At 37.1% G+C, this 20,584-nt stretch overlaps 1 protein-coding gene across 4 annotated transcripts in view; it reads right to left on the bottom strand.

The window, feature by feature from the left end:
* LOC129040645 (zinc finger protein 736) overlaps positions 1-20,584 on the bottom strand; it is a 49,073-nt gene that overhangs the window by 8,565 nt on the left and 19,924 nt on the right. For all 4 annotated transcript variants that reach the window (XM_063668389.1, XM_054495406.2, XM_063668388.1 and 1 more), the window contains 2 exons: positions 11,722-11,848; positions 11,126-11,221 (listed from right to left, as the gene is read on the bottom strand). In XM_063668389.1, coding sequence (XP_063524459.1) covers positions 11,126-11,221; positions 11,722-11,848 — 223 coding nt within the window. The remainder of the gene's footprint in view (positions 1-11,125; positions 11,222-11,721; positions 11,849-20,584) is intronic.

Raw genomic sequence — 20,584 nt, 5'->3', positions numbered from 1 at the left:
CTGGAGAAAAAAAATAAAATTCTCCCTCATTAGACTCAGATGAATATACTTCACAAATATATAATTATACAAAGCACATTAACAAAACGACAATAAAATACCACAGGCTCTATGTTCTTACAGACATATAAACCTAACAGAAATATACTGACCAAAATGCCTTTGCGAGAAGTCTAAGAACCAGTTAAGCATTTGCAGCACACCAAGTGAGCAAAATGCCAAGAACCACATAGAAGTGTAATAAAAGTATTTCATATTTACCCACCACAGCCATTCTTCATCCTATGATGACTCTAACTATAGACTCCAAACTCCTGTCTTCCCCCTCCGAAAATAAATAAAATAGTGGCACATGTGTCCATGCTTCTGGCTTACTGAGACCTTACCAAAGACTAATTTCTATATTCCATGACAGTGTTGAAAGGAAAGGTGGTATACACTGACAGTTTCGGACAGCTGAGACCAAAGGTAAATGACTGTTACAAGAGAAGAAAGACTTCAGTATCATAGACAGACAATGGGTATAGCAAGTGACTAAGGGATCTCAATAAGAAACATAGGGAATGGCCAGAAGTGGTGGCTCACACCTGTAATCCCAGCACTTTGGGAGGCTGAGGCAGGTGGACCACCTGAGGTCAGATGTTCAAGACCAGACAGGCCAACATGGTGAAACCTTGTCTCAACTAAAAATACAAAAATTAGCAGGGCGTGGTGGCAGGTGCCTGTAATCCCAGCTACTTGGGAGGCTGAGGCAGAAGAAAGGAGAATTGCTTGAAGTCAGGAGGTGGAGGTTGCAATGAGCCAAGCTTGTAACATTGCACTCCAGTCTGGGCAACAAGAGTAACACTCAAAAAAAAAAAAAAAAAAAAAAAAAAGGCAAATACTTTTTAACTAAAAAACACACAAGCTCAGAGAAAACATCCATAGAACAGGCTTGAGAGACTCCAAGAATCTCTAGCCTAAAAAATTGGTATCATATTCCCTCAGACAAAAGTCACTTAATACAGATTTTGACATGTAGCTTTTTATTACACAAATTGCAACATTACAACATATACAAAACATCAAGATAATATGGCTCAAGATAAAAAAGAATATCCAGAAATCAATTATTAAAAAAAGGAGATGTAAAAATTACATGAGACAATTTGAATTAAAGTCTTGATCTATTTTTTAAAAGAAAAAAAATAAATTACCCTAGAAAATCAAAATTACATCTCAATGATGCTCAATGAGTAAAATGGAAATTAAAAAAACAAAATGAAATAACAAAAATGAAACCAACAAAAAGATAAAAAGCACAGAAAGAAATAAAAATTGTGTAGCAGAACTACAAAAAAAGACTAATATGCACTTCAACATTAGTAAAAAATATAAGAAAATCAAGAAGCTCACCAAATTTCAACTAAGATAACACAAAGAGATTTCTAACAAGACATAACATAAGCAATGTTTTAAAAGTCGCAGACAAGAAGAGAATCTGGAATTCAGGAAGAAGAAAGAGATGTGTTATTTATGTGCATGCTTCTGCAAGATTACGAGTAAATTTAAGAACATAAATCTTTCAGGCAAGAAGGGAGTAAGATGACATAGTTAAAGCACCGGAAAAAAAAAAAGTCTAAGCAACAATACTATATCCAGCAAAAGTATCCTTCAAAATGAAAAAAAAAATCTAACTATATCATGATATATATCAAGATCTACATCAAGATCTAACTATATCATGTCTTCAAGAGATTCACTTTAAATCTAATAAAAAAAAAGACTGAAAATGGCAGGATGAAAAATATATTTTATGCAAGTGTTAACCAAATGAGAGGAGAAGAGGCAACAATTTATTAAGTTGAAAACTGTCATATTTCATATAATTTACTTTAAGTCAAAATTCACAAAAGACAAAGTAGGACATTCAACTATAATAAGAGGGTTCATTCACTGAGAACCTATAAACACAAGACAGTTTTCCCAAACAAAGCAAACATTGACGGAATTGAAGCAAAAATTGACAGCAATATAATAATGGAAGGATACATCAACATCCCACTTTCACTAATAAATAAAGCAAGACAGAGTATCAGTGAGGGAACAAAAAACTTGAATGCACTATAACATAATTACACCTAACAAATGTATACAGACAGCAGAATACACATTCTTTTCAATACCTCATGAAACATTTTCCTAGATGGATGACTTGTGACACCATAAAAGAAGTCTTAACAATTTTTTTAATTGAAACTTTATGGACAATTATTTATGGTCCAAATGGAGTGAAACTAGAAATCCGTAACAGAAGAAAAGCTGAAAAATTCAAAGAACATAAAAATTAAACAACACTTTTTTTTTTTTTTAAGATGGAGTATTGCTGTGTCACCAGGCTGGAGTGCAGTGGCACGATCTCGGCTCACTGCAACCTCCACCTCCTGGGTTCATGTGATTCCCCTGCCTCAGCCTCCTCTCCCGAGTAGCTGGGACTACAGGCACGCACCACCACGCCCAGCTAATTTTTTGTATTTTAGTAGAGACAAGGTTTCACCATGATGGCCAGGATGGTCTCAATCTCCTTACCTTATGATGTGCCCACCTCGGCCTCCCAAAGTGCTGGGATGACAGGCATGAGCCACCGCACCCAACCAACAACATACTTTTGCGCATGCTCTTTTTCAAAGGGTTGGAAGACATAACATTGTGAAGATGTCCATGCTGCTTAAAGTGACCCATGCATTCAACACACCCTTTTCAATTTTAAATTTTACTTTTCCTGGCAGGGCACAGTGGCTCACGCCTATAATCCCAGCACTTTGGGAGGCCGAGGCAGGCGGATCACAAGATCAGGAGATCGAGACCATCCTGGCTAACATGGTGAAACCTGATCTCTACTAGAAAAAAAAAAAAAAAAAAATTAGCCAGGCGCCGTGGCGAGCACCTGTAGCCCCAGCTACTCCAGAGGCTGAGGCAGAAGAATGGTGTGAACCCGGGAGGCAGAGCTTGCAGTGAGCCGAGATCGCGCCACTGCACTCCAGCCTGGGTGACAGAGCGACATTCCATCTCAAAAAAAATAAATAAATAAAAAATAAAATAAATTTTACTTTTCCAAAAAGAAAAAAAAAACCCATAAAATTACGTAAGATCTCAAGGGAACATGGAAAGCCTGACAATCTTTAAAAAGAAGAAAAATATTGGAAGCATTATGCTTAACAATTTCCAAACACAAAACAAACCTACAGTAATCAAAGCACTTTGGTACTGGTATAAAGGTAGAACACCAAAGTAATGAAACACAATGCAGCACAGATATAAACTCTTGAATATATGGTCAAGTGAGTTATTTGTACACCATGTTGAAGCATTATCCACAAAAGCCAATAGGTAAAAGCAATTTAAACTTTCCTTACCAAATGAATCGATAAATATAATTTAAAATACAAAAAAGGGAAAATTAATCAGCTTTTTAAAAGCAGGAAATCTTCTAATATCTATTATAAAGACAAATTTTGAAGACAACATGCTAAATTAGTAAGCCAGCCACACACACAAAAATACTGTATGAATCTACTTACATGGAATATCTAAAATAGTTACATCCTTAAACACAGAAAATAGAATGATGTTTGTAAAGGGCCAGACAATGGGAAAAATGAGTAGTGGATTCATGTGTATAGCATATTTCTTTTACAAAAATAAAATGTTCTAAAGATATGTTGCTAAAAATGTCAATATACTTAACAAAGCTGAACTATATAACTGAAAATATTAAAGAGTATACACTTTTTAATTTTTTTAATTTTTATTTTTTAGACAGAGTTTTGCTCTTGAAGCCCAGGCTGGAGTGCAGTGGTGCTGTCTCGGCTCACTGCAACCTCTGCCTCCCAGGTTCAAGTGATTCTTCTGCCTCAGCCTCTGCAGGAGCTGGGATTATAGGCGCACACCACCACACCTGGCTAATTTTATATTTTTACTAGAGACGGGGTTTTGCCATGTTGGCCAGGCTGGTCTTGAACTTCTGACCTCAGGTGATCTGCCCGCCTTCGCCTCCCAAAGTGCAGGGATTACAGGTGTGAGCCACCATGCTCGGCCCTTGTATTTCTTACAATTAAGAATAAAACAATCATTGACTACTAACAAAAAAATTTTTAAAAAAAAGCAAATATACAAGTCATAAAATAGGGGTAATATTTACACAGGCAAACAAACACAGAAATAATTATATTGGCAACATATATATGACTGATCAATATCTGACTTTTGTCCAAACATTGTTTTAATGTGTACAGAGTTGAATTATTGTCATATAAAATTATGATACATAAATAAAAACTAAAAACACAATTAATTAATGTGACATAGCCTACTGTAAAACATAAGCCACTAAAATATAAAATGGTGGAACAAAATCTAACAAAAAAATTAACCAAAAAATATTGAATCAACATAGTGTACTACTAAACAATAATTATTCTAGATAGCCACGCATTTTAACTGTGACTGCACATTCATAAAGAGCACATATTTTGGTATTTTTGTTTAATTTCAACTTTTCCTATAGGTTCAGAGGCCACATGTCTAGGTTTGTTACATGGGTATATTATGTATTGCTAAGGTTTGGGATAACTGCTACTACTACTCAGATAGATAGCACAGTACCCCATAGGTAGCTTTTCAGGCCTTGTCTCTTTCCTCCCTTCCTCCTCTAGTGGTCCCCAGTGTCTATTGTTTTCATTTTTATATCCATGTACACTCAATATTTAGCTCTCACTTATAAGTAAGAACATGCCGTATTTGTCTTTCTGGTTTTTTTCCATTAATTTACTTAAGATAAGGGCTTTCAGCTGCATCAGTGTTGCTACAAAGAACATAATTTTTTTGGCTGTGTAGTATTTCAATGTGTATATAGGTACCACATATTCTTTATCCAATCCACCACTGATGGGCAACTAGAGTGATTTCATGTCATTGCTGTTGAAGACAATAAAGTTTGAATCACTAGTATACAGTGAAAGCAATGACATTTTATAGAAAATGCATTATAATCATTCATAAAAAGCTTTGATGAGAAAATATGAATAGGCACTTAAATAATACTAGACATACTTATTATGTCATTAATGTATAGCTGCTATTTTTGCACAAAATGTAAAGGCAAGGCGACCTTTGGAAGCAAAGCATTACATTACTACATAATATAAACAACATAAATACAGTACAATATGGAATAAAATAAAATAATTAGAAATAAATTTATACAATCACATAGACAAAGTTTGAGAAGAGTTGATGAAAATGCTAGCATCTTTTTGTATGCAGTAAACTTAATCATATAAATCAAAGATTATAATATATGGTGTGCCTATTAATTATCTAGTTCACCTTTTATATAACATATACATTTGAGCACATTACTTCAGAACTTGTGAAATTACAGGCATAGTTGTTACACACAAATCAGAAAGAAAAACATATATATAAGACACAGCCCTAGTAGTCTTCATAGTAAAGAAGATAAAATTATAAAATAATAGTTATTAGGAAATAGGTAACAATTTGGAATTTATTATGTTTATTATGTGCTGGACAGTGTTCTAAGTAACCTATGGTATTAGTGTTTTTAGGAATTCTGTGAGGTGAGTAGATAAAATCAACTATTCCACAGTAAAGGCATTTGTCATATAGAATTTAAATTTCTAAGTCTAGTTCCTACTAAGAAAAATATACTTTTGAAGTGAAATAGATGTTTAGATTTTCTTGTACTTAATCAGATGCTTTGTGCTCTGATAAAAGTTCTCACTTTCATTTTCTGTATGATCAACTGACCGGAAATTATAAAGCAGAAACATATGACATCTGTCCCAGGCCTCTCCCAAATCTCTTAACCAAATCTCCCTACTCCTCTCATAGATGTCTGACATAACACACAGATTTTTAAAAACAGCTCCAAAAATTTGGACAAATTTTCCAGACCCCTCAAAGCAACAGAAGAGCAGTTAGATTATTTAGATCCTTACAGCATAAAAAGGAGTTGTCTCTCACTGTGAATGCACCAGCAGATTAAATGGATAGAAGACTTAAAGAATTCAAAAGCTTAATAAGCATACATCAAAAAATTGTCCTCCATGACAGTAAGAGGCTTTTCAAGAATCCATTCCATTGGAGAATAGCCTCCCAATCCACATTTTAAACTCTTGTTTTCTCCTTCACCTTTGGACCTTTCACATGTGTTATCTGCTAAATCATTCATACCTATCTGAGCGTATGGCTATTCTTTCCACTCGTTTCACATTCCAGTAATACTTTCTATGCTGCAGAAGGTAACCAGGTCTAGCTTAAAGGCTTTCCAACACAACCTTTCTTTCCTTCGACAGCAAATGGTCTAAGTAAAACACAATCAACTCCCAGTATTATCCTCAGGAGAAATCTAAAACAACAGGTCTGTTTAAAGTTCTGATTAGTAGAGTCTGTCTCCCTTAATATGAAAATGATGGAGTAATGAGAATTAGAGTTTGTACCTGCTAGAAGGTGAATGTTGTTATAATACTAGAGGAACTGCCATGCCACAGTCATCTAAGGAAGCAAAAGATTATAGAATCTGACAAGAAAATGAGGAAAAATCTCTTTAACTTAGAAATTACACACAAATTTCAAAGACATAACTGAGAACATGTTTGTGAAGCACTAAAAAATCTATAGCCTGGCTCATTGCTACAGCCATTCTTTAAGCAAGTCTTTAAGTATTAGATTAGACAGCTGTTTTTAAGTTTTCAAATTTCATAAAAGGATCACGTAACATAAAAAAAAAAAGACAGAAAACATACCCCACTTGAAGAAATAAATTTCCAAAACTCAATCCTTAAGAAAAGAAGATCTTTGCATTATCTGACAAAGATGTCGAAATAATGATACTAAGTATGCTCAATAACAAAAATAGAACAAAGATTTAAAAAAAAGAACCCAGTAGAAATTGTGGCAGAAAAATAATTGTTGAAAAATTTTGTAGAGTCACAACAGAATTAATGATCAGAAAACAAAAATCAGAAAACTAAAGACATATTATTTATAAACATTGAGTCATGAAAAAATAAAACAAAAAAAGTTGAAAAACATCAACATGCAATATGTAACTTATTAGATACGATTAAGGAGACCAATGTATTCATGAAAGGAGTCTTTGAAGAAGAATGCAGGGGAAAAGTCATAGAGAGGTTATTTGAAGAAAAAAGGGACTCACTAAGAACTTCCTAAATTTCAAAGTGATGAAAAAAATGCTACCAACCAAGGATACTTAATCTGGGAGAAATTTACTTTAAAAATAAGACAAAAATAAAGACTTTCTAACATGAACCAAAGGTAAGGATGTTCATTACCCCTAGAAAAGTCTTATAAGAACTACTACATGGAGTCCATTATGTTGACAGACATGGTGGTTCACACCTGTAATCCTAGCAACTTTGTAGGCTGAGGCAGAAGAAGAATCATTTTAGGCCGGGAGTTTGAGACCAGCCTGGGTGATATAGTGAGACTCCTTCTCAAAGAAGAGACCTTTACAATAATTTTGTTTTTCAGGGAGAGGGTTTTAAAACCTGCTAGAACTAAAGATTGATTGAAGTCATTTTGAAAAGGCAGGTCCTCATATAGGTGGCAAACTTGAAAACCCTTGGTCTTTGGCTACAGGTCAAGAAATGGTTCAACTATTTTGACTTGACTTAAAATTCTGTAGTGACTCCATAACCATCTCCAGCTCCTTCCAGCCATAGCCTAGGAGTGGTTCTGCATATCCAGAGATCCAGAGAAAGATGCCTATTTGTGGTTATAGCAGTAGGTGTGCAGACCTTGGCCTTTACTGTGCTCTCTGAAACAGTTCAGTGACTCAGTTTCAGCACTGATAGTCACAGTTTGTGGCAAGTTCTGCCAACCTAAGTACTCAAAGAGTTACTTGGGGAAATCTTGCCACATACTCAGTAAGAAACACACATCAGGCACACCATATACCAGCCGTACTGCAGAACACTGCCCTAGTGCTGGCCCTACAGATCAAAGTCCTAAAGGCAATTCAGTCTGCCAAGAAATAAGACAGGATTAACAACTACCCAGGCTCCTGGTAACAAATCCACTAAAGGCAAACTCCACAACAGACCAAGAAACAGCCATGTGACCCACGTATAACCCCTCTCCACTGCATACCCAAGAAGATTCTATCAGCTAATTGACCCAAGAGAAGATTTGTACTTGCTGAGAGCAGTCTATAAAATCGGAAAATTTAGATTCAATAAATGCCCTATTAAAATTTTAGTAAAATTTTTCAAAGTAATAGAAAATTCAATCTTAAAATTTATATGGAATTACAAGAAACACTGAATATCTAAAGCAGTTTTGAGGATTAAAAACAAAGCTGGGGCATTATACTTTCTGATTTTAAACTACATCTGAAGACTACTGTAATAAAAACAGGATGATGTGTGCATAAAAATGCACACCAATATCAGTGGAGCAGAATGGAGAGCCCAGAAACAAATCCATCCTTGTAAGATCAACTCATCTTTGACACTGAGCCACTGAGAATGCATAATGCAGAAAGTATAGTCTCTTCCACGCTTGGGGCTGGGAAAACTGAATATCCACAAGTAAAAGAATAAAATTAGACCACTTTTCTTACAATATTTAAAAATTAACTAAATATAAAATAAGGACTCTAATGAATGACATAAATTATTAATGATCTTAAAAGAAAACATATGAAGAAACCTTAATATTGGTCTTGAAGTGAATTTTTGGATATGACAGCAAAAGTACAGCAAGGAAAGCAAATATAAACAAATTAAACTGCATCAAACTAACACACTTCTGTAGAACCAAGAAAAAATAGAATAAGAAAACCATATCTGATAAGTGGTTAGTATCAAAAATATATAAGAAACTCATGCAAATAAAAGGCAACAACTATAATAGTAATAATAACAAAATTTAAAAATAAGCCAAGGACTAAATAAATGTTTACAAATGAAAACATACAGTTGGGCAACAGGTATGTAGAAAGGTGCTCAATGTCACCAATCCGGCAGATGCAAATTAAATTCATTGTGAGATATTACTTTATACCTGTTAGGACTGCTAATATCAAGAAGATGATTTATAACAAGTGTTGACAAGAATATATTAAAGAAAAGATGCTGTACAATTTTGGTGACATGCAATTTTTTAGAGACATTATGAAATTTAGTATGTAGGTTCTTTTAAAAATTTTTTAATAGTACTACTATACAATTCAGCTATCTCATTTCTGCATATACAATAAATTTACTGTCTCAAAGAAATACCTGCGCCTCCATGTTCACTGAAACATTTTTCACAATTCTCAAGATATGAAATCAATCTAAAGTGTTTGTGGAAACTGACTGCACACAAAAAAACATGGTATATATACAAAATAGAATATTATTCAGCCATAAAAAATAATAAAACCCTGCCATTTCTACAACATGGATGGACCTAGATGACGTTATGCCAAGTGAAACATCACAGAAACAGACAAATACTGTATGATCTCACTTCTATGGAGAATATAATAAGGTTGGACTCCTAGAAGAAGAGAGTATAGAGGTGAGTGCTAGGCCCTGGAGGTGGAGAAAATGGAGTATGTTGTTCAAATGGTACAAATTTTCAGTTAAAAGACAAACAAGTTATGGTAACCTAAGGTACAGGTTTATGACTACCGAAAGTAATACTGTTACGTATGCTGAAAATTTGCTGAGACATCTTAATTGTTCTCACTACAAAAAAGGTAACTTGTAAGGTCATAGTGTTTGTTCATTAATTTGATTGTATTAATCATTTCTTTATGTATACACATATAAAATCAATACATTGTAAACAATACATAGGTATTCAATTATTATTTGTGAAAAAATTTGCGTTACTGGGATTATATGTGTGTCATACACATGCGTATATAAATGTGTTTATATATATACATATGAATGACACAATCACAGTAAGCTTCATACTAAATAAAACCACAAAATGATGTCATTTAAAATAAAGTTAAAATTGAGAGTTTAATATGTACTCAGCAGGCTGGGCACAGTGGCTCATACCTGTAATCCCAGCACTTTGGGAGGCCAAGGCAGGCAGATTACCTGAGGTTGGGAGTTCGAGACCAGCCTGACCAATATGGAGAAACCCCGTCTCTACTAAAAATACAAAATTAGCCGGGTGTGGTGGCACATGCCTGTAATCCCAGCTACTAGGGAGGCTGAGGCAGAAGAATCGCTTGAACCTGGGAGGCGGAGGTTGCAGGGAGCCGAGATCGTGCCATTGCACTCCAGCTTGGGCAACAAGAGCAAAACTCTGTCTCAAAACAAAAAACAAAAAACAAAAAAAAAATATACTCAGCAATGTTTTAAGCTCCCCAATGACATAGTATATTTAATAAACGTATGAAGTAGATACAGTGAACTATATTACATACAGTTGAGGAATGTGGCCGTATTTACCAACATTTGTTTATATGAAAAGAATAACATTTGAAGTAACACAATTTTAGAGTTTGTTTCATTTAGGGAGATGCTTAGTGTTTTGATATAATTACTGAGTATAAATTTCTGTAAAATCACGTTTGCAGGCTCCATAGAATAGAGAATTATAAAGCAGGAAGCACACATCTTTTTGTGGTGTTCCTGGGATTTCTGATCCAAATTGTAATATCACCAAAACTTATATATTTAGACATTATCCAAAAACAGAACTTAAAAAAATGGTTTAATATAGAGTTTCTGAAAAATACAGATATTGCTGTTTCCCCAAAGCAATGGAAAAGCAGTCAAATCACACATTTTCTGTCAAGCCATGAAAGACTTCATTATTGCTGTAAACTAAAAACAAAACAAAACAAAAAACAAAACACACACACACACACACACACACACATATTACTGAAGGGGAAGTACAGTGCTTGGAAAATTCACAAGAATGGGACAAAAAATGTCCCTATGTTAAAGCAAGAGAAAGAAATGAAGGTTTCTCAGAAACCATTTCCACTGGAGCAGAGCTTCTGGAAGCATGTTTAAAGGTCTGGCTTTCTCCTTGACATTGGGATCCATCATTTGTGTCATTTGCTTCATTCACTCCCACCTACCTGGGTGTTTGGCTACTGTCTTCTGTCTCTTCACTTTCCAGGGCTCTTTTCTTTGCTCCAGACAGGTCATCAAGTCTGGCTTAAAGATAGCAAGACCTGTTTTATTAGAAAAAAATAACATGACTCTTGCTAGGATAATCTGATTACCAATCTAGTACTATGCTCAGTAGAGAAGAGAGAACATTATAGAAGACTCTAGAAAATTAATTTCAATATACTGTTTCCTAACAGAAACTTTAGAATATTTAGAAAGTATTTTAAATTTGTGGTTCTTAGCTCTATTACCCAGTAATACTGAATCAAAAATCAGCTGTGAAAATTGCATTTTTAGGTGTGGGTAACTATTCTATGCTACTAAATTTCTGACATTACCACTAATTTAGACTGAAGTATACAGATGAGCTCAAAAAAGGGAAAGATTAATGTTAAGATGAAACATCTTGAAGATTATATTTTCTACCTCAACAGATACCCAATTTTTTCTTTTTGAAGCAGGATTCTGAAACTCATTTATGCAAAGCAGAACCTCCAAAAAAACCAGAAGAAAATAAAATATTTAATGTAGAATATGAGTTGTATATTGAAGTTATTCTCACCCAAGGAGACCAGGTTTCCATAGTTCTCTAACATCACATCCCTATACAAACGCTGCTGAGCAGAGTCCAGGCATTCCCACTCTTCTGGGGAGAATTCTACAGCCACATCCCTGAATGTCAACACTCCCTGGAAAACAAAACATATTTACCAAGCGACCATAGAAAGAATTCTTGATTTGACATCAGGTGAAATGAGAATAAAGAGAGCTGGTTCTGACTTATATGAGTTACTGGAGTTATCCAATAGGATACTTTCTAGCACAGAAATATTCTCTAGTGTATTTTTAACTCTGAGAAAAGATGGCATAAGATCATGAAACCAGTGTATGTGCAATACTTTTCTTGATGATACAGTATAAAATAAAGGACATTAACACAGGCATGTACATTTCTTAATGCTACATTTACATAATACAAGAAAAGTTGTCTACAGTTCCCATATGGAAACTTCACGGTGAGTTAAAAGCATACTTCTCAAATCTTATTGTGTATAGCAATGAACAGGAGATCTTGTTAAAACCTAGATTTTGACTCTGAAGATCTAGGGTAAAGCTTGAGTTTCCAAATTTGTAAGAAGTTTGCCAGTGGTATTGTTGCTTCTGGCCCAAGGAGAATATTTTGTCAAAAATTCAGTAAGTGGCACAGCCTAGGTTTTTAGTTTATTTGACCAGTAAAGAAAGACGAGAGCCTTCATTTTCCATAGCAAGCGATACGCAAAGAGAAGGTAGGAAGAAAGAAGAGCTATCAGATTAAACGTGGCTTAATCTTGTTTTTGCACATCACTTGATAAACTCCCCAAGGTACCTATTAATAGAGAAAAATAATTAACTGTAGAGTGAAAAATATCTGTCAGAGAGCATATTTACCAAGTAAATAAATTAAGATCAACTATATTAAAAGAAATTTGTTATCAGGTGCTGATTAACAAAGAAGGATACAAGACTACTGTGCTAATATTAACATTAACACAAAAAAGGGTCAACTTAATCTAGTCATGAAGAAACATCAGTTTTAGGCAAAATGTAAGCTACAAATATCTCCCATGTTCTGTAATCTCTAATTTTTGGCTAAACTTTATTTTCTTTTTAAACTTTAAGCTCTGGGATACATGTGCAGAATGTGCAGGTTTGTTACACAGGTATACATGTGTCATGGTGGATTGCTGCAACTATCAACCCGTCATCTAGGTTTTAAGCCCTACATGCATTAGGTATTTGTCCTATTGCTCTCCCTCCCCTTGCCCCCATCTGCTGACAGGCCCTGGTGTGTGATGTTTCCCTCCCTGTGTCCATGTGTTCTCACTGTTCAAATCCTACTTATGAGTGAGAACATGTGGTGTTTGGTTTTCTGTTCCTGTGTTAGTTTGTTAGTTTGCTGAGAATGATGGTTCCAGCTTCATCCATGTCCCGGCAAAGGACATGAACTCATTCTTTTTTATGGCTGCATAGTATTCCATGGTGTATATGTGCCACATTTTCTTTATCCAGTCTATCATTGATGGGCATTTGGGTTGGCTGCAAGTCTTTGCTATTGTAAATAGTGCTGCAATAAACATACATGTGCATGTGTCTTTATAACAGAATGATTTATAATCCTTTGGGCATATACCCAGTAATGAGATTGCTGGGTCAAATGGTATTTCTGGTTCTAGATCCTTGAGGAATCACCACACTGTCTTCCACAATGGCTGAACTAATTTACACTCCCACCAACAATGTAAAAGCATTCCTATTTCTCCACATCCTCGCCAGTATCTGTTTCCTGACTTTTTAATGCTTGCCATTCTAACTGGTGTGATAGTATCTCATTGTGGTTTTGATTTGCATTCCTCTAATGACCAGTGATGATGAATTTTTTTTATGTTTGTTGGCTGCATAAATGTCTTCTTTTGAGAAGTGTCTGTTCACATCCTTCACCCACTTTTTGATGGGGTTGCTTTTTTCTTGTAAATTTGTTTAAGTTCCTTGTAGATTCTGGGTATTTGCCCTTTGTCAGATGCATAGATTGCAAAAATTTTCTCCCATTCTGTAGGCTGCCTGTTCACTCTGATGACAGTTTCTTTTGCTATGCAGAAGCTCTTTACCTTAATTAGATCCCATTTGTCAATTTTGGCTTTTGTTGCCATTGCCTTTGGTGTTTTAGTCATGAAGTCTTTGCCCATGCCTATGTCCTAAACAGTACTACCTAGGTTTTCTTCTAGAGTTTTCATGGTTTTAGGTTTTACATTTAAGTCTTTAATCCATCTTGAGTTAATTTTTGTATAAGGTGTAAGGAAGGGTGGTCCAGTTTCTGTTTTCTGCATATGGCTAGCCAGTTTTCCAAGCACCATTTATTAAATAGGGAATCCATTCCCCATTGCTTATTTTTGTCGGTTTGTCAAAGATAAGATGGTTGTATATGTGTGGTGTTATTTCTGAGGCCTCTGTTCTGTTACATTGGTCTATATATCTGTTTTGGTACCAGTACCATGCTGTTTTGGTTCCTGTAGCCTTGTAGTATAGTTTCAAGTCAGGTAGCGTGATGCCTCCAGCTTTGTTCTTTTGGCTTAGGACTGTGTTGACTATATGGGCTCTTTTTTGGTTCCATATGAAATTTAAAGTATTTTTTTCTAATTCTGCGAAGAAAATCAATGGTAGCCTGATGGGAATAGCATCGAATCTATAAGTTACTTTGGGTAGTATTGCCATTTTCATGATATTGATTCTTCCTATCCATGAGCATGGATTTTTTTTTTTTTTTTTTCCCATTTGTGTCCTCTTTTATTTCCTTGCTTTAGCATCCTAGAGAGGAAGTCTCTTCTATTTTTTATTCAGAACTTTCTGAGTTATCCTGGGCAATAAAGACCATTCTCATTAAATGTGCATTTTTATAAGCAGTTTTGCATAGATTTAATGGAAGCTAAACAGTACATGGTCTCCTTCTTCACTGATAACCAAAGACCTGATCCCATCTCAAACAGGAATCTTGGGCCTCCACACCTTTCCATGTTCGACAGCCACAAAAGAAACATTTGTAATGTTGCAGGTATAAATTCATGGTGACGATTTTTTCACTGCTTATTAAAAGCTGGGATGTAGGGAATAAGGAGAAGGCTCTGGTACATAATGAAAAAGTATTTCTCAGAGCCCCTTGACTATCATGAGAATAAAAAGTGAAAAAGGAGTTAAACTGATAAGGCAAAACATCACAAGCAGCGTGTTGTAGGAAGTCAGGGACCCTGAACGGAGGGAACAGCTGGAGCCATGGCAGAGGAACACGAATTGTGAAAATTTCATGGACATTTATCAGTTCCCAAATAATACTTTTGTAATTTCTTATGCCTGTCTTTACTTTAATCTCTTAATATGTTATCTTTGTAAGCTGAGGATGTACGTCACCTCAGGACCACTGTGATAATTGTGTTAACTATACAAATTAATTGTAAAACATGTGTGTTTAAACAATATGAAATCATTGCACCTTGAAGAAGAACAGAATAATAGCGATTTTTAGGGAACAAGGGAAGACAACCATAAGGTCTGAGTACCTGCGGGGTCGGGCAAAAAGAGTCATATTTTCCTTCTTGCAGAGAGCCTATAAACGGGCATGCAAGTAGGAGAGATATCGCTAAATTCTTTTCCTAGCAAAGAATATTAATATTAATACCCTGGGAAAGGAATGCACTCCTGGGGGGAGGTCTATAAACGGCAGCTCTGGGAGTGTCTATCTTGTGTGGTTGAGATAAGGACTGAGATACACCCTGGTCTCCTGCAGTACCCTCAGGCTTATAAGGGTGGGGAAAAACTCCACCCTGGTAAATTTGTGGTCAGACTGGTTCTCTGCTCTTGAAACCTGTTTTCTGTTGTTTAAGATGTTTATCAAGACAATACGTGCACAGCTGAACCCAGACCCTTATCAGTTCTGTTTTGCCTTTTGTCCTGTTCCCTCAGAAGCATGTGATCTTTGTTCTGCTTTTTGCCCTTTGAAGCATGTGATCTTTGTACCTACTCCCTGTTTTACACCCCCTCCCCTTTTGAAACCCTTAATAAAAACTTGCTAGTCTGAGACTCAGGTGGGTATCACAGTCCTACTGATATGTGATGTCACCTCTGGCTGCCCAGCTGTAAAATTCCTCTTTTTGTACCCTTTCTCTTTATTTCTCAGCCGGCCAACACTTATGGAAAATAGAAAGAACCTATGTTGAAATATTGGGGGCAGGTTCCCCTGAGAGTAGAGAAGTAAACATTTGCAAGTTCTACACACATGATATTTCGGAAGAAAAAGTGGACACAGTCTCTGACCTGAGACACATTCACCTCAGAATAAGCCATTTCTTTCTTTTTCTCCTTCTCTGTGATCCCTTCCCAGGTGTGATTATCTGCACAAATTACACCTGTTTCTTGAGAATATGCCTTTGAAGCATGAGCAAAACTCCTTCCCCTGAAACCACCACACCCACAGGCAGAAGGACCTAGAATTGCAGATAAAGTCTGCCTTTGTCCTTTATCACAAGAGAGGTTCAGAACCAGTAAAGTCCTACATAAAAACCAAAATGTGAGTTTCCCCTTTCCAACACTCAGTTGCCTTTCTCTGCCACAGATGCCAGAAATTTCTACTGCAGCAATGGGAATATGGGCCACACTGACCTGCCCCTACCAAACCCACGCAGAGCAGTCTCTATGATCTTCATTTGGAACTAAAGCTAAACTCACCTCTCGTGAATGTATCTGAAAGCACTCATGATTGACCCTGGGCTCACCTTAGCCTCACATGTGGCACTTAATTCAAACAACATGGCTGCAGGGGGGAAGTGGAGCAAGACGACTAAATAGCACCCTCCAGCAACCATCCCCCGGATAAAACACCAATTAGAATGACTATCCAAATAAGAAGCATCTTTATAAGAGCAAAAAACTCTGGGGAGTGATCACAGGACCTAGTTTTAGCATCAAATCAAAGAGGCAGTGAAGAGGGTAAAAAAGAAAGCCGTTAATTGCCAGCAGCAGCCCTCCTCCATTCCCTGGCAGTGCAGCTCGGCAGAGAGAGAAAATCCATGTGCTTACAGAAGGGAGAGTGTGGTGACTGTGAGACTGTCCAGTAAAACTCAGTGCTGCCCGTCATAGCAGAAAGCAGCATGGGGCAGAATTCAGCCAGAGCCTACAGAGGGAGCACTCAGACTAGCGCTAGTCAGAGAGGAATTGTCCATTTCAGTAATCAAAACCTGAGTTTCAGGTAGCCCCACCACCATGGGTTAAAGCACTCTGGGGTTCTAAATAAACTTGAAAGTCTAAGCCACTGGGACTGCAACTCCTGGGCAAATCCTGGTGCTTTGCTAGGCTCATAGCCAGAAAACTTGAAGTGCATGTGACCTTGTGAGATGCCAAATGGGATGGCCAAGAAAGTGCCTGCATTACACTTACCCTAGGCACAGGCAGTGCAGTTCACAGCTCCAGGAGAAAATCTTTCTTTCTACTTGAGGAAAGGGGAGAGAAGAGTTAAAAAAAACTTTGTCCTGCAACTGGGACATCATCTCAGCCACAGTAGAATACAGCACCAGAAAAAGCCCTGAGGCCCCTATTCTAGGACTTAGTTCCTGAGTGACAGTTCTGGACACACCCTGGGCCAGAAGAGAACACACTGCCTTGAAGGGAAGGTACCAGTTCTGGCAGGATTCATCACCTGCTGAGTAAAGAGCCCTTGGGCCTTGAATAAACATCAGCAGTAACCAGTAAGCAGTAACTTGCTGCAGCCCTTCCGCGGGTGAGACCCAGTGCAGTGCAATCCAAGCTGCGGCAGCCATGTGGAGAGATTCCTGCTTGAGGAAAAGACAGGGAAGAAGAGACTTTGTCTTGAAGCTTGATTACCAGCTCAGCCATGGTGGGGTAGCCGTAACAAGATAGCTCCTGAGGTCTCTGATTTCATGCCTTGGCTCCTGGATGACATTTCTGGAACCACCCTAGGTCAGAAAAAAACCCACTTCCCGGCCGGGCGCGGTGGCTCACGCCTGTAATCCCAGCACTTTGGGAGGCCGAGGCGGGCGGATCACGAGGTCAGGAGATCGAGACCATCCTGGCTAACACGGTGAAACCCCATCTCTACTAAAAAATACAAAAAAATTAGCCAGTGCAGTGGTGGGCGCCTGTAGTCCCAGCTACTTGGGAGGCTGAGGCAGGCGAATGGTGGGAACCTGGGAGGCGGAGCTTGCAGTGAGCCAAGATCACGCCACTGTCTGGGCTACAGAGCGAGACTCTGTCTCAAAAACAAAAAAACAAAAAAACAAACAAAAAAACCCACTTCCCTGAAGCCAAAGAAGCAGGCCTGGCAGAGTTCACCACATGCTGACCGAAGATCCCTTAGGTCTTCAGTGGATATTCAGCAGTAGCCTAGCAGTACTTGTTGTGGACTCTGGGTGGTGGTGGTCATGGAGAGTGGCTTCTTATGCTTGATAAAGGAGAAAAAAGAGTAGGAAGGATGTTGTCTCATGGCCTCGGTGCCAGCTAAGCCATAGCAGAATAGGGCACCAAGTAGATTCCTAAGGCTTCTGACTCCATGTTCTTGCTACCAAATGGCATTTTGCTACCCCCAGCCCAGAGCTCACTGCCCTGAAAGAAAGGACATGAGCCTGGCTGGATTCACCACCTACTGAAGAGAACTTGGGTCTTGAGTGAACATCAGCAGTACCTAGGTAGTGGTCACTGTGGGCCTTATGTGAGAGCCAGTCCTGTGCTAGCTTTGGGTCTGACTTAGTGTAGTCCTAGTGATGGTGGCCACAGGGGTGCTTGTGTTACACCCACCCCAGCTCCAGGCAGCTTAGCATGGAGAGAGAGATTCCATTTATTTGGCAGAATGTAAAAAAATAGAAAAAGAGTCTGCCTGGTAACCCAGAGACTCTCTTGGATCTTACCTAAGACCACCAAAGTGGTACCTCTACAAGTCTGCAAGGATCACAGTGTTATTCAGGTTGGGGTGTCCCCTAATGCAGATATGACTGCAATGATCAAAGACTTAGATTACAACACTCAATTCCCTTTGAATACTTGGAAAGCCTTTCTAAGAAGGACAGGTATTAAAAAGCCCAGAATGCAAAAACTAAAATAAATACCTAACTCATTAATGCCCAGACTTCAATGAACATCCACAAAAATTAAGACTATTCAGGAAAACACAACCTCATTAAATGAGCTAAATAAGGCACTAGTGTGCAAATCCTGAGACAGAGATATGTAACCTTTCAGACAGGAAATTCAAAGAAGCTCAGCAAAATTCAAAATAACAAAAAAAAAAAAAAGGAAGAAAAAGAAATTCAGAATCTGATCCAATAAACTTGATAAATTGATTAAAATCATTTTGAAGAATCAGGCAAAAATTCTGGTGCTGAAAATTCAAAAGACATTGAAGAATGCATTAGAGTCTCTCAACAGCAGAACTGATCAAGCAGAAGAAAGAATTAGTGAGTTTGAACACAGATTATTTGAAAAGATACAGTCAGATGAGACCAAAAAAAAAAAAAAAAAATAGCCTCAAGAGGGCAACTCTAAGAAATATGGCCTTAAAGAGGAGGTAAAGAAAAAGTTCTGGGTAGAAGTTTATTCAAAGGGATAACTAGAACTTCCCATACCTAAAAAAACATTATTAATATTCAAGTACAAGAAGGTTATAGAATACCAAGCACAATTCACTTAAATATGACTACCTAAGTTTTTTGTTTTGTTTTGTTTTTTGTTTTTTTTTTTTTTTAGACAGAGTCTCGCTCTGTCGCCCAGGCTGGAGTGCAGTGGCACAATCTCGGCTCACTGCAAGCTCCCCCTCCCGGGTTCACGCCATTCTCCTGCCTCAGCCTCCCAAGTAGCTGGGACTACAGGCGCCCGCCACCACGCCCGGCTAATTTTTTGTATTTTTTAAGTAGAGATGGGGTTTCACAGTGTTAGCCAGGATGGACTCGATCTCCTGACCTCATGATCTGCCCGCCTCAGACTCCCAAAGTGCTGGGATTACAGGCGTGAGCCACCGTGCCTGGCTGACTACCTGAAGATCTTTAATAAAACTCTCAAAGGTCAAAGATAAAGGATTCTAAAAGCAGCAAGAGAAAAGAAACAAATAACATTCAAACAAGCACCAATATGTTTGACAGTGGACTCTTCAGTGGAAATCTTACAGGCCAGAACTTTTATCCTAGAATAATACATCCAGCAAAAATATCCTTCTACCATAAAAAAAAAAAAAAGACAAACAAGCTGAGAGATTTTATTAATACCCCCATACCTGTCCCACAAAAATTGCTAAAGGCAGTTCTTCAATCTAAATGAATAGGACATTAATGAGCAATAAGAAAACATGTGGTACAAAACTCACTGGTAATATGAAGGACACAGACAAAGACAAAATTTCTAGTACTATAAATGTGGTGTGTAACTATTCATATTTTGAGAAGACTAAAAGATTAGTCTATAATTACTTGTAATTATGAAAAGTAATAACTCTTTCTCTACCTCCTTAACGCCATAACTCATATTTCTACTTCTGAGGCACTTATAGTTATTAAAAATACTAACCACAAGTTTAAGACACAGACAGTATAAGATATAAATACAAACAATAAAATGTTAAAAAATTGGGAGATAAACTGTAGTTTTTATTAGTTTCCTCTTTGCTTTCTTGTTTGTTCATTTTTACAATATGTGTTAAGTTGCCATCAGTTTAAAATAATAGGTTATAAGATGTGATTTGCAAGCCTCATGGTAACCTCAAATTAAAAACCTGTAATAGACACACATACATAAAATCAAAAAATTAAAACGTACCACTAGAAAAAATCATCTTTACTAAAAGACAGACAGGATGAATGGGAGAGCGAAAAGGCGAGCGAAAAGACCACAAAACAGCA

The sequence above is a fragment of the Pongo pygmaeus genome, chromosome 6, assembly GCF_028885625.2.
Source record: "Pongo pygmaeus isolate AG05252 chromosome 6, NHGRI_mPonPyg2-v2.0_pri, whole genome shotgun sequence".
NCBI classification, from domain to species: domain Eukaryota; kingdom Metazoa; phylum Chordata; class Mammalia; order Primates; family Hominidae; genus Pongo; species Pongo pygmaeus.
The sequence above is the reverse complement of the archived record's forward strand: the minus strand, read 5'-3'. Positions and strand labels throughout refer to the sequence as shown.